This window comes from Frieseomelitta varia, unplaced genomic scaffold (assembly GCF_011392965.1).
Source record: "Frieseomelitta varia isolate USP_RPSP 00005682 unplaced genomic scaffold, Fvar_1.2 scaffold_236, whole genome shotgun sequence".
Taxonomy (NCBI): domain Eukaryota; kingdom Metazoa; phylum Arthropoda; class Insecta; order Hymenoptera; family Apidae; genus Frieseomelitta; species Frieseomelitta varia.
Window position 1 is genome coordinate 529452 of NW_025109964.1, and position 14512 is coordinate 543963.

At 38.4% G+C, this 14512-nt stretch overlaps 1 protein-coding gene and 1 long non-coding RNA gene across 6 annotated transcripts; both read left to right on the forward strand.

The window, feature by feature from the left end:
- On the forward strand, nt 1-7231 carry LOC122527896 (facilitated trehalose transporter Tret1-like). The gene is made up of 7 exons (XM_043652470.1): nt 1-184; nt 878-1168; nt 1724-2269; nt 3103-3545; nt 4003-4094; nt 5272-5372; nt 5624-7231. Exons 1-7 carry the CDS (start codon nt 121-123, stop codon nt 7018-7020), a joined length of 2934 nt encoding a protein of 977 aa, XP_043508405.1. The 5' UTR covers nt 1-120; the 3' UTR covers nt 7021-7231.
- A 1695-nt stretch (nt 7232-8926) lies between these two features.
- LOC122527890 lies at nt 8927-12813 on the forward strand. Of its 5 annotated transcripts, none has more exons than XR_006306439.1 (5): nt 8927-9172; nt 9432-10544; nt 10801-10921; nt 11087-11157; nt 11244-11870. It is a non-coding gene; the product is annotated as an uncharacterized LOC122527890 (long non-coding RNA). The 5 variants fall into 5 exon arrangements; XR_006306437.1 differs by lacking the exon at nt 11087-11157 and adding an exon at nt 12582-12813 and having other exon boundaries at nt 8949-9172; nt 11244-11514; XR_006306438.1 differs by lacking the exon at nt 11087-11157 and adding an exon at nt 12304-12463 and having other exon boundaries at nt 8949-9172; nt 11244-11514.
- Nucleotides 12814-14512: the final 1699 nt, after the last annotated feature.

Consider the following 14512-nt stretch of genomic DNA (forward strand, 5'->3'; position numbering starts at 1 on the left):
CGAGAAGGTGGAGTGTGAAAACAAGAAAATATAAATCAATTAGAGGAATGAATCCGCGATAGTGACGAGACGGCAGAGTTGTTAGAACCATTCTCGCGCTTTATCTCGCTCGCTACACACATGAAACTAAAGGTAATAGAAACTTTCTCCCGCGTGTGGCCGCAATGGGCCACTTGTCTCACAGGTTAGTAGAAATTCCATCTTTTTTCTACGCGGCATACTATAAGGGAAGTTCGGAACTGGAATATTCAAAGAAATTTAGAACTTCGCGCAAGTGTAGTGCAGTGTGCTAATAGAAAAATTTCTTGTTTCTGCTCAGAAACCTGCCCGAGGAGTGAAATAAATCTCGTCTTTCCATACATTATCGTTTTCCTACAAGTATCAGTGTCTCAATTTGTATGTCAAGAATTTTTCACTGAACGACGCATATTCCGGTTTTTTTTTTTTTTGTATGTGATTGCCAAATCTTGCATTCGCATTAGGCACGATCAGAAATATTCGCAATATTTTTATGAAAACTGATTTTCATTTTTGTGAAATAGTCCGACTTTTATTATAAAAAGAAAATTTGTAGCAATTCGTTCGTTTTCTTCTATTTGTCATTTGCTTTTGTCCATCCTCCATTTTCATAGAAAACAATTTTAATTTTTTATTTCTTCTCATACAATTTCGTAAAAATTCTTTCCTCGTTAGCACCACGTGAAATACTTTTGCGCAAAGTTTCAAATTCTTTTCTTTTTTTTTTTTTTTTTATTCTTTCAATCGTCAAACTTTCCTCGTCAGTCGGATACAGATATCGACGTTACAAAGATATATTACGTGATCGTCGCACGTTTCACGCGAATTTCCAAAACATCAATCAAGGATTTCACCATAGTGGCTCTGATTGCTACGAGCATCGGGCTGATGATCGGTTGGACGTCACCTTACCTAGCACGATTGACCGCGGAAGACGCTGAGCTACGTATAACCGACGACGAGGCGTCATGGGTCGTTTCTTTGTTCCCATTTGGACGTTTATTCGGTGCCACCGCCGGTTCCATCATCATGGAGTATTACGGCAGCAAAAGATCTTTGTTAATATCTGGAATACCTATCATGATAAGCTGGATTTGCATAATATTTGCCGACTCGGCCTTTTGGCTTTACATGTCTAGAATTTGCGCAGGTAACCTATTTTCTATTCTTCGTGGCTTTCTTCGGGCTCTATCTTGTCACTTCGGATACAGTAAAATATCCTCCCACATCCGAACTAACAATGAGATAAAACTGTTCAGTTGAGCTTCGCTCGCCTCTTGTGTCAATTTGATATATTTCTCTTACGAAATGTTATGTTACTTTGTGGCACAGAGATACAAGTACCTACACAGAAGTCGTTCACTTTCGCAACTTTGAGAAAAATATATACAATATACTGCAAAAGTAGAAGTTTCATGCTTTAAACTGAGCTCAATTGGATTTTTCTACGATTTTCTCTCGCTATAATAAAACCTATTATATTATGTATAATGTAAGCTATAATAGTTCAAAACGTCGAGTGGATACATCCATAATCAGTAAAATCTTATATTCTGGTAAGTTCTTTTCGCAGTTGTGAAACATTTCGCACATATAATAATACATAATAAGACATTTTTGGAGCATGCGGACGGTGCAAGTTCAGATTTGGGAGGCTCTGTCGTACGATTATTTCGAGCTTCTGACGTGATTTTTTTTTTTTCAGGTATCACTTTCGGGATGTTCTACAGCTGCTTCGCTCTTTACATCGGCGAAATAGCAGCGAGCAACATCCGTGGCGCGTTGGTCAGCACAATAGTAAACGGAATGCCACTCGGATCGTTGATCGGCAACGTAATGGGCAGTTACGTGTCGATGATGTGTTTCGGACTCGTGAGTCTAATCCTGACCGTCTGCTTTATGATGATCTTCCCGTTGCTACCGCAGTCGCCCTACTATTACGTGCGGGACAATAACGCCATCGAGGCGAAGAAAACCATTCAATGGTATCGTCGAAAGTCGAACGTGAACGTCGAGTTGGAAGTGATCGAGAACTTTGTACGATCCTCCAAGCCGAGCAGCTTGCGCGACAAAATTGCTCAGATTACAGAGAGGAAGAATAGGCGCGCGTTCTCCATAATCATACTATTGTTCATTTTCATGCAACTCAGTGGGATAAACACCGTGACGTTCTACATGGAAATAATCATCAGAAGTGCGAAAGTGACGTTGCTGAAGCCAGCGACCGTTGTAATCATTTCCGGTGGAATTGGTACGAATTTTACACGAAGCGAATAATTCTTATATGTGTCTCTCGAGACAGTGTAGACGTTTCCGTTTATTCTGTTATAATCCGTGAATTTTCCGATACAACCGAATTTTCTTTCTAAGGTTATGGTTACACTGGACACGTGTTCTGACAAACTATCACTGCGACGAGTAAGTCAAGGCGATGAAACACGAAGAACGATTATAAATAAGTTAAACTTTTTATATTTTACGAGGAACTTTGCAATTTAATCGAGTCTCTGTTAGCAAAACACAAATATGAGATTTTCCATTGTCTTTATTTTTAGAATATTGTCTTTATATTTAGAATATTGAATTTTTAGCGTAATTTATAATATTTCTATCATAATGCTAATCATGGTTTGATTTAAATACTCTATCTCTGGATCTAATAGATTTCTCCCGTGTTCAACTACATATCGTATGAAATTTTTTTTATTTCATTTACTCTCTGTTACTCGTTACTTATTTCAGAAAGAGAATCTGTAATTTGTTTGTAGTTTCGTGCTTAGTATTTTGTAACCAATAGCAGACCAACGAAACCAAAGTTCGATTAATCATATAATATAATCACGTATTTCGCTGCATTCCTTTAATAACATTCTATACGTACGAAAAAAGTAGAAAAACGAAAATATATGCAATGCTAAATACTACGATTGTTTGTCAGAACACGCTATAAGTATAACTCACAGATAAGACATCTCAAGATATCAAAGAAGGAAGAAATTCTTTTGCTGTCGCTCCTTTTTATATCTCCTCTTCTACTCCGAGAATTCTCGAATCGTTTCCAAGACGCGATATTACGCATTTCAGCTATAGTGGTCGGTTGGATCAGTGTGTATCTAATCGATCGGTACGGGAGAAGGATTCTCATGGCGGTGTCATGCGGCTGCGTGATCGCCTCGCTGATGCTTCTGGGACTGCACTTTATGCTGCTCGAGCAAAATTTCGATCCAAAAGATCTGGAATGGCTGCCGATCGTGGCCATGATACTGTTCATGTTGATGTCCATCGGTATTGTACCGGTTCCGACTACCATGCTCAGCGAGCTCTTCCCGGACGATTTAAAGAGCCTCGCCGGTTTCACCGCCAGCATCACGTCCGCGTTATTTTCGTTCATGAGCAGCAGAACCTATCAACCTCTCGTCGATCTCATGTCCGAAAAATACGTATTCTGGGTGTACGCGTTCATCATGATCCTTTGCCTGGTATACTCGATCATCGAAATGCCCGAGACCAAAGGGAAGACATTGCAGGTAAATTTTCTGACATCGTTCGATTGTTGAAAATATCCCAGAACACTTCTGTTCTACATTTTGTCCTTACGACATATTCCATTTCATTTTTACTTTATAAGTATTCCACATTGTGCATATTGAAAAAGTAGAATCTTCGTCCCTTTGAAACAATTTCCAATTGACTCGAGTGAAAGTTTTTTCTTATTAATTTACTTTCTATCGAGGAATGAAAACGAGTTGATACGTACTTGAAGCACAAGTGCGTGATGAATATAGTCGTGATGTTAGTCTCGAGTCGAAAGTTTGCCAATTGGAATTTAATAGGAAAGGTGTTGGAGTTGACTTCTCGCGGCGAGAATGTGAATAATGACAGAATGATGTAGTAGCCAGTTCTTGTTGTACAAGCAATAGACGAATCAGTCATTGTTCAGTTTCCCCTTGACGTAGTATTAAATAATCGATATAATGTCGGCAGGAAATACAAGACATGTTGGCCAGCGAGAGCAAAAAGGGTGGGAGGAGCTCGGAGATAATAAAGACGGTACGAAAGCAGACTATGTCCGAATAAAATGTAACGTAAAAGTAATCTTGATAAAAATAAATAATGCTTTTATAAAAAAAAAAAAACAGATATTTCAACTACTCCTGTCACACATACTTATCCCATAAAAAAAGATGAAAATGACAGAAATTTTGCTACAACTTTAAAGCAAACTGTAGATAATTACACGTATCTTATCTTATCATGAAAAGCAAACAGTATTTGGAAAATAGTTACTTATATTCTGCGAAAACGCGAAGAACATTGCAGTTGGCATGTTAATTACCATACCGGTGATCACCGGTGATCAGCATTTTTATTTCAGAAATAAATATTTCAGAACGATTAAAATAAGATAGTCCAATGAACAATCTTTAAATAACTAGACGATACTAAAACTTCTGTATAATGTTACAATAAAAGTACAAAGAAAGCGTATTTTTCATTTGAAATATCCCATAAACAGAACGTGTAAATTTCGCGTCACAGTCAAACGCGTTAAACATATTGGATTCCAAAAATACATGCACGAAAATATACTAATGTCAGACATATTAACACATAAAAGATCTTCAAGTTCGAGACTAAAGTTAAATTGACACTGACCTCTAAAATATCTATACACTTCATAATACACTTTATTTCAATCGCTTAAATCTGTAAACACATCGTTTGCACGATTGTACGAAATCGAAATAAAAATTCACCTGTTTAACTTGTTGATACAAAAAAAAACGTCTCATATTTTATTTAAAAATAAGATATTATCACGCAACCCGGCCATGTTTGCTGTAAAATTGTGCACGTGTCAGACAAATGATGATATTGCTGATAAAAATAAAAGCAACATTTACTCGTAAACAGTAATTCAGTTTTTGAATATTTGCAGACTATTAATCGTGTTATTGTAAACTAAACTACTTTGGAAGTAGAACGTGTTATTATTGTAAACTAAACTACTTTGGAGGTAGAACAAATGAACGTCGTAAAGTGCATATGATTCGCAGCAATATTCGTTAAAAAAAGAAACCTGTTTTACTGCGAAAACGATCAACTTCACTTCGACAAGAGCTTCCCCGTATGGAGGAGAAGGAAACAGTAAAAAGAATATTCTCGAGGAAATATTGTAGAATAATTCGTGCATACGTTATCTTATCTATACTCAATGCAATCCGTATTCAAAGATATATCATTTTAATGAAACCGACACATCTGCCAACCACTCACTGTCACCAGAAAACTCATCATGACCGAGAGACGTGAAAAATTAAGGTTTTGGCCGCAATGGATTGCTGCTTCTGGAGGTAAGACCGCAACTAAACTCTTTTTGGGGGGAAATCTTAATTAAAGATTTATGGGGAATTAAAGAGTAATAAAGTGCGTAAAATGCAATTTACGGAAAGCTCTATAAAATATCCAAAATATAATATTTCTACACTTTGAATTTGCGAGTTTGCGCAAGAGTCCGCGAGTTGATTAATTTTATCTACATAACGTAATGTTACAAATCATATGGAAAGCATGATTTCCAAATTTTTTTCCAAAACGTTTACAGTGTGGCTACTGGTGACAGAAGTGGGATTAATGGGATCATGGTCCTCTCCGTACATCGACTATTTAATGTCACCAGACGCTCCGTTTCCGACCACGCTGTCGGAATTGTCATGGGTGGTGTCGTTGCTGAACTTCGGACGGTTTTTCGGCGCCGTCGGTGGCGGGATATGCATCCAGTATTTCGGCAGCAAAACGACCGTCTTTCTCACCTGCGTGCCCATCTCGTTAGGCTGGCTCTTCATCATCCTGGCCAACAGTGTTGAATGGCTGTACGTCTCGAGATTTTCCGCCGGCATTAGCCTGGGAATGCTGCACGGCTGCTACTCCATATATCTGGGAGAGATCGCAGATCCGAGTATCCGAGGGGCATTGATAGCATTCGGCACAGGCGGACTAGTGACTGGGAATTTTATAATGAGCGTCATGGGAGCGTATTTGCCAATGTCCGTGTCAGCCGCGATAGCCCTGGCTCCTTGCTTTCTGCTGATGGCCCTTTTCCTCTGGCTGCCAGACTCTCCTCATTACCTGATCAAGAAGAAGCTGGACGAGAATGCCAGGTCGTCGATCCAATGGTATCACAGAGGCTGCGACGTGGAATCGCAGTTCACGGATTTACAGCAGTTCGTGGAGAATCTGAACAAACAGTCGTTCTCGGACACTGTCAAGGAGCTGAAGGCCGTTCATTTCCGCAAATCGATACTCATCGTTATAGTTCTCATGGTGTACAGTCAAATAAGCGGGATTAACAACATTTCATTCTACATGCAGTCGATTCTAGTGTCGGCGAAAGTCAGTGTGATTGATCCAGCGATAGTGGTGATCATAGTGATGGGATCCGGCCTCATCGGGCCTTGTTTATCGGTGTTTCTGATGGACAGATTTGGAAGAAGGATTCTCGAAATAATGTCGTGCACCGGTGTCGCGTTGTCGCTGAGTTTGCTATCGATCGAGTTTCAACTGTTGGATTTCGGTTTCGATCCGGAAACAGTGGAATTCTTGCCGATCGTCGGATTGATTGCCTTTTACGTGACAGTTTTCTTAGGCACTACGCTCGTACCAACAGCCATGCTGGGCGAACTTTTCCCACTTCATCTGAAACCCGTCGCGTCGTTCGTTATCAGCAGCTTCGCAGCCATCGTTTCTTTCATCTCGACCGCCACTTACGTGCCACTGCTTAATTTCATGACCGAACGATATCTGTTTTTCTTCTATGGTCTGTTAATGGCCACGGCTATACCGTTTACATTGATCTTTGTGCCCGAGACGAAGGGGATGTCCTTGCAGGAGATTCAGGAACAATTGAAAGGGAAGAATAAATCTCAAAGTACATCCAATGTCAATAAAACGAAACTCTCTAACGAACAAAACGCGGAAGTATTTGTTATCTGTGCCAATTAAGTTATCACGCGAGATTGTAGATACAAACAGCGTGATTGCGAAAATATTTAAATATTTCCTTTTAAATGTAATTCTTCTTCTTTTTGTTTTCTCAATATCGGCTGTGATATTAATATCACTAAAAGGAAAGTGAAATTATTATTTTATAATCAGACTTTCCATAACTTTGTTCTATATAGCAATCCAAGAGTTTCGATACCATTTCTTAATAAATGTATTAATCGAACGATACATAAATAAAAATTACCTTTCGTTATCTTTATTAGTCATAATAATTCATCGTGGTAATTCGACGTAATAACTAAGACTACTGGTTAAAAGCAAGCTCCATGAATTTATATTTATTCATTTTGCTATCCTAATTCGCGTTGAACATTTTCAACAAATAACGATACACTCTTGAAACTTTGATGAAGGTAAATTCTGATTGATTCTGAAATCAGGAAATCTTGATATGGTATCACCGCGTGGTTATCTCCCTCGCGAGAAATTGTCTCTCAGTCGAGGAAATATTTCGCTGGAACCGATGAAAGCGCATCTCAAAGAATTCGCCAGTAAATCCAGAAACGACGAACGAAGGCTCGGATAATAGAAGAAAAGGTCGCGATGCCTGTTGTTCTTTTACCTCCCATTCTTCCTTTAACCGAGAAACGATGTAGCTATTTCTCTTTGGGGCGGACACACGCCGCCGTAACGTCGACGATGGAACTCGGCCAGTTTCATATTTTACAAGACGATATTTCAGCCGCGCTGGCTACGCCATGGCACCGTTAAAGGTGCCACACGGTCCCATGGTGGCAGTGGCTGAAAATTGGACGCTGCCTTATCTCACCCGGGTCATTGCACGATGACTATCCTTGATGACCTTATAAACGCCAGAGAGCGTCAATAACGAATTTACGACACGATTTTTCTTCGTTGTTAAATTATACACGCGCGTAGCACAAAGAGAAACTCTAATAATAAATTTCTCGTGGGCGGGCAAAGGAATGTAAGTCGGAATTATTGGTTCTGGAGAAAGGCACTCGCAGGCTGTTTAAATTTAAAGCATGATGTTACATCAGGTGTAAGATTTTGGTAAATGGAAGTTGATATTTATGCATTCATGGAAAATTCCAAGATGCAAAAATGACGCGAATGTGCACACGTGATATACAAATATATATAAAATATACAAACTTGGATGTATGTAAATATAATATATTATCATATATAACAATGTATTATAACTATGTGTGTATTTTGGACATTTCATAAATGTATTAATAAATGTAAAAGACACAAATAATATGTCTGGCTAGATTCCATTTTTACAAAAACGTGAATCTTAATAAAAATCTAATAATATATAAATGCTTTACAGATTCTTCACAGCAAAGTATCGTTTCATTTTCCTAAATTTGAAACACACGTATTATAGTCTACACTTGTCCTGAGACTTTCAAGCGCGGATCCGTTCAAGACGTTTATCATTTTTTCAAAAATAATGATCTGCATTACTTCGACTCGTTTTAAAATTTAACTCGTGCGCCAGAGAAATATCATCGAGTACGAGAAACTGCCGCCGACTACGCCGGGACGTTTCATTTTTTTTTTTTTTTCAAAACGCTATGAACAACGCGAGAACTATTTTGAACAATAATGGTGGAACAAAAAGTGACGGGGTACGATTAAAACAAGCGACTGGTCGAAATACGAAATTGCACGATATTATATTACACGATACGAAAGAATGATTGGTCACAGGCTGCGCAACAACGACACTAGCTAGAATACGTACACGCAACATTATACTACGTTATATTTCCGTGACGACGAATCGAACGTCAACGCGGCGAATTAATTACTTAAACGTCACCGTTATTTCATAATAAATGTTTCACGTATCGCGCGCGCATCCACCGTTCCTCCGGGCCGTACGCGGCCGGTTATCATTTTAAATTCATTACCGTGCAACCCAATTGCGCGGGTTCGGAGAGTCGCACGAACCAATAACTCTTTGCTTCATCCAACGGCGGGATAATGGTCGCACGGGCCAACTTCGCTCTCTGACACGCACCAATGCTGTTAAGTTATTGCTGTCTAGCTCGGAATCGGACTCGCGATAAACCGATTTCCAACGATCGGGAACATTCCGCGGAATAAAAGATCGGTAAGAATCATACCACGCAATATGCAATTAATGCAACGTCCATTCCAACATTTGCAAGGTGCATCAAGCTTTTAACAGCCACGCTGTTGTCCGTCCGCTTCATGAAATATTCATAAATATTCACTTTTTCTTTCGATTACCATTTCACGAACTTTCCTCCCTCTGTTTCTCTTCCTCCTTTTCCCTTTTTTTCTTTTCTTTTTTTTTCTTTTCTTTTTTTTTTTTTTATTCCCTCAGTTAAAAAGTTCGATCGTTGCAGTTTAGTGGATGCAAAAAAACATAAAAAAGAAAGGAAACGAGGAGACACATCGTAAAAAGGGCGATTACGATGTTCGTATTCGCTGAGGCGGAATATTCATGCTGGAGAATGGAAGTTTAAATGTTGAACGTTGGACACGTTCGACCGGAAATAAGATGCCACAGCCTGACGATTTGATGATTCTCGATCACGCTCGATCCTACTCAATTTATACCTTCGGAAAAGTTGAAAATTGGATCGGGCTCGGTGAACGGGTAAACCTCGCTACGAATTGTAATAAGCTTCGACGTGTATCTGGATATTATTGTACGAATATAGATAGATTTAACGAACGAGTTAACGTAGTAAGAGTACTTATTTCCGAAACTGCAGCTAGCCTGATACGACTGACAACTGCTGGCGAAGTTAATGTCTGAGATGAACCGTCTGAACGGAAAATTAATAAAAGCAACGAGACAGTAAACTGCAGTAATATCGAATGCCTGACGTCTCTTCGTCAGAAGTGGAAAAAATACAGAGATATTTGAAGATGACGACGACATGCACGCATTCGCACAAAACTCACAAAGTTAACATCTGAGTTGTAAATGTATGATCGAATAAAATTGACTGTATATGTAAAATCAACTGCACCAAGGCAGAAAAATGCGACAAACGACTGATGCAATCGAGCGATTCACGTTTCTTCGTTTCAGCAAAAATGTTTGCAGATGATGATATCTAAATACTAATATTTGGATAAAACTGAATTTAACGCCGAACGTACGTTGTAGAAGCTTCCTTGATATAATTCATTGATAAAATTAATATCTAAAGTGCGTATCTCGTCGACTCGCAACGAGGCGGAAGACTGCAACAAGAGCTAACGCAATCGAGTGACTTGCGTTTCTTCGTTTCAGCGAAGAAAATACGGAGATGTTTGATGCCACCTTAAACCTTTCTCGAGAACAAACAAGATAGTTTATCGCCGCGCGGATATAAACGCTTCTCTCGACAGAGTCGCGGAAATTGTACGCTTAAAGGCAAGCACTGTACGTTACTGGCTTTCTTCGAGTTCTACACGGTCCGTGGTTTCGAAGCAAACTCGCACATTTACTTTCGGCCTGTCTGTCTGTACGTGTTAAAAAAGGACAAAGTTAAAATTCGTTTAAATTATTCTGATTCGTCTGCAAATAACGCAGCTAATTGATAAAATTTTATTTTATTGCTCGGAACTAGACAAAATTGCATCGTTTTAATTAATCTGCACGATTATTTCAATTACAGGGAGATTTTCGTGCTGCATATAATGTCTTGAGCATGTAACGGCTGCTACGAACACTAACTCAATCGTTCTCCTATGTACAGGTCGTATCTGTATTCATTTCAGAACTCCTAATCGCTTTAAAGCTGTCTACAACTAAACCGAGTCAATTATCCTGTCAACTCTCTACTCTGAATCCTCTTACCTGATGGAAATTATAGCGCTACATTTGGTAACACCGAGCGAGGTAACTGTTTCTAAATTTTCAATTTCGTAAAACACTCGGAAAAGGTAAAAAAAAAAATCCATATATCTATACAATTGAGGTCTCAACCATAATATTAAGTTTCTCTAACGCGTACAGAAGTAAAAATTCTTTTTCGAAACTTGTGAACTTATTTGTAAAAATCAGGATAGAAAGTAGAATGACATATTGAAGAAAGAACCATTTGTTTCCGACACAAAAAGCCTCGTGAAACTTAAGTGAACACTTAATGGTTTCTCCAAACATTCCGAGAAGCCGTCGGAATTTATTTCAACTGTTGATACATTTGTATAATTCATTTTAGATTCATCTTTAAAGCCAACGAGACAAATTTTTATCGTTTCGTAAATCTAACTTCAGAAGCTAATTCACTTCGATCGATGTCCAGACATCGATGAAAAAGCGTACTTCCGTTCGTCACGCCAAAAACGAAACGGTGGAACCATTTATTTCGCTCGCCAGACCCGACACAGTGGTTTAATTTATCTCGACAGGCGGTCTTGCAGGGAGACAAACACAAAAGCACGCACGGAAAGCTAACGACGGAAATTATTATCGTTTCGTCGTAGTCGAACGTAAGTAGATTTACTCGACAACGCTGTTTAATCTTAATTGTAGACTACATTGCCGAAACTGCAGAGAGGAAGCAATCAGATTCGAAAAAATATTACGAAATACGTGTTGGAGCACGGTTCTTTGTTCTTCGAATTGAAGACCACGATTACAATATTCACGTTTCAAAAATTATCCGCAATTGATTTGCAATTATTAACGTGCAGTCTTACTGAAAATTTTTACCTGTGAAATTTTCATTGTCATCGTAATATTCACATACATTCTTTTTGAGGCGTTTCACGATATCAACGTTATCCTTTTAATCAGCATATGCGCAGCTTAATTTGCTTTCAAATAAATTGAGAGATACGACCTATCTGACTGTTTTTATCCCTTTTCCATTGTCTGTAGCGTTTTAAACGTTAATTTTCCTACATAATCCTCAATTTCATTGCATTGTTCACGCGATAAAATGCTGGCTATTAGCCAGCAAATATTTACGCATTTTTTCCATGAACTTAATTAGTGCGAATTTTTATTAAAAATTGCAAAACCGTGCATAATATAGGATAATATACAAAACGTACAAAGTATATTTAATATTTAATGGATGAAATAAATTTTTATTTAGATTCCCCATTTCTTGCATTAGATTCAAAAGAACAAATGAATCTGCATAAAACGCAATAATTATGTCGACACTTCATTATGCTTTGTAAATAAACGCGCAATAATTTTAGAAATTAATTCTTCCCAAAAATTCGCTTCTCAACTCGAGAACATTTAACCACACTTCAGTACGATTCTAGAGAAATATAATTATTCACGGCGGAGAGAGAATCGAACCGGCAGCTAAGATTCCTCGAGGCTGCGAAGTTCGCTGGAACACGAGGCGTAAAGAAAAATCATGCATACGAGCTGCAATAATGGAATGCCTCCAACTTTCGGTCAATAAAGAAGTTCCGAGAACAATTTTGCAATGCAATAACCCCTCGCGACGCGGCAATCGACAAAGTTTCCCTCGTGAAGCCTAGCTTTTCCCGCGTTCACCTACCCGACAATCTTAAAATTCAACGAATCTCCTCAGGAGGAGGAGGAGTAGGAGGGAAGGGGGAAGGATCGCTTTCCCACTTGCGAACAGAGATTTCCCTGCTGATGTTTGCCTCTTCGAATCGTTTCGTGCACGGCCGAGTTTGATCAGTCATAAAAATCAAACGCAGTGCTCGCCATTGCCGCTCACGATTGGAATCGCCTAACAACAAGTTTGAATGCGTTGGCGCTGCAATCACGTCTCTCGCTCTTTCTAAACGATTTTGTAAAAATATTGTAAATATTTATTATATTAAAGCAAGATTTTATAACTGTGTTATACTTTTGTATAACAGATTCAAAATAATCCTATATTCTGCAACAATTTGTTCATAATTACTAAATTAAAAAACAAATTTTAGTTTGACAAAAGATTCTACGCTCAGATGAACGGTTCATAAACTAAAATGATTAACTCAACTACTGTAGAAATTTTTTCAAATTTTACTATCTACCAAAGCTCATGATCGATATCCTCAACTGTTTTATTTCAGATACAATTCGTTAATAATTGGCTATATCACTAAATGACCAAAACTTTTTCAACCGTGGAATTAACAAGTAATTTATTTCGAAAGGCAAAATGATTATCCCTGAAACGGACTATTTCATACATTTTATACGTCTCGATAATACGCTCTACATTTGACTTCAAAGCGATTCAGAAAAGGAATTTTAAAAACGCAATCTCTTTGTTTTACGGAGTTAATCGACTTTACGAATGACATAAATTTCATTTCTAAAATGAAAATAATTGATTAATTGATAATTGATAAAATGAAAATAGTTGATTGAATGTATAATTTCAGTCGCAAACGTTTTTAATTGCGCGTTCACGGGCCATTTGCTCCTGTGTGTCACGTCGCATCGTGTTTTCTCGTTCCCACGTGAAAATGTTCTTGATGAAAAATAAAACGAAGGGAACAAGTGCAAAAGAAGCGGATACCGGTTCGTTTGAGAGAAATCGAATTTCGAATCGATGTAATTTTTCTTCACAACTTCGAATTCCGTCTTGTTCCGTTCCCCGATGAAATTGCCAAATGTGAAATCTCTCTTGATATGAAACTCCAAATATTGTCGCGACTTAAATATCGTCTTAAATACTGTACGCTTTAATTCGTAACTTAATCGTCTATTAACGTCGAAATCAATTAATACTAAAATTGCTGGCGATTAAAGTACAAAACTCGTAATAGAAGAAATGAAAGTGCAAGTAACAGGAAAAAGTTTGTAATATAATAAAGAAAAAAAAAACGTATGCTTAATAAGTAAAAAACAAAACTGTACTGCGATTCAATAGTTGTACATCATTAAATTAACACCAAAGTGACTTGCAAATTAGCAGTTATCACGTTATTGTAACAGAATATAAGATCCTGAAAAATTCCTATTAGGGAAAGGGATTGTTATTGCCTTATTTTCTCTCTTAGAATCGACCCAATCGGGCTCAATTGTATCATCAGTTACGAATCACGCCGCACCGTCAACGTCTTAAACAAATAGTTTCAACATCTTCAAATTCAAATGGCAATGATCTTGAAACGTTAAAAGTCATCAAAATCGATTGGATTTCGAACTATGGAACCAAATTTTAACACGGAGCCGCTGGTATGGCGTTATCGGTACGTTTCACAAGCGGAAAAGTTCGATGTACCGAAGCATCGACCGGACAAAATGTAGGCTAGCAGTATGTCACGAGAACGCCGGAATTGGTTGGCCGCCAAGTCGCGGATAGTCAATGGAACGAAGATGGGAAAGGAACGAACCACTGGCTCTGTAACCTAAATTCTCGCGTAGCGCGGACTCGCGACCATCTCTTTGAAGCAGCCTGTACCGCTTCCCTGTTGGATCAATGATACCCGTGGTTAACTGTACACAATGTTGCATCGCGATAGACCGTCTCTGATACGCGGAAACCGTGCCCCGCCG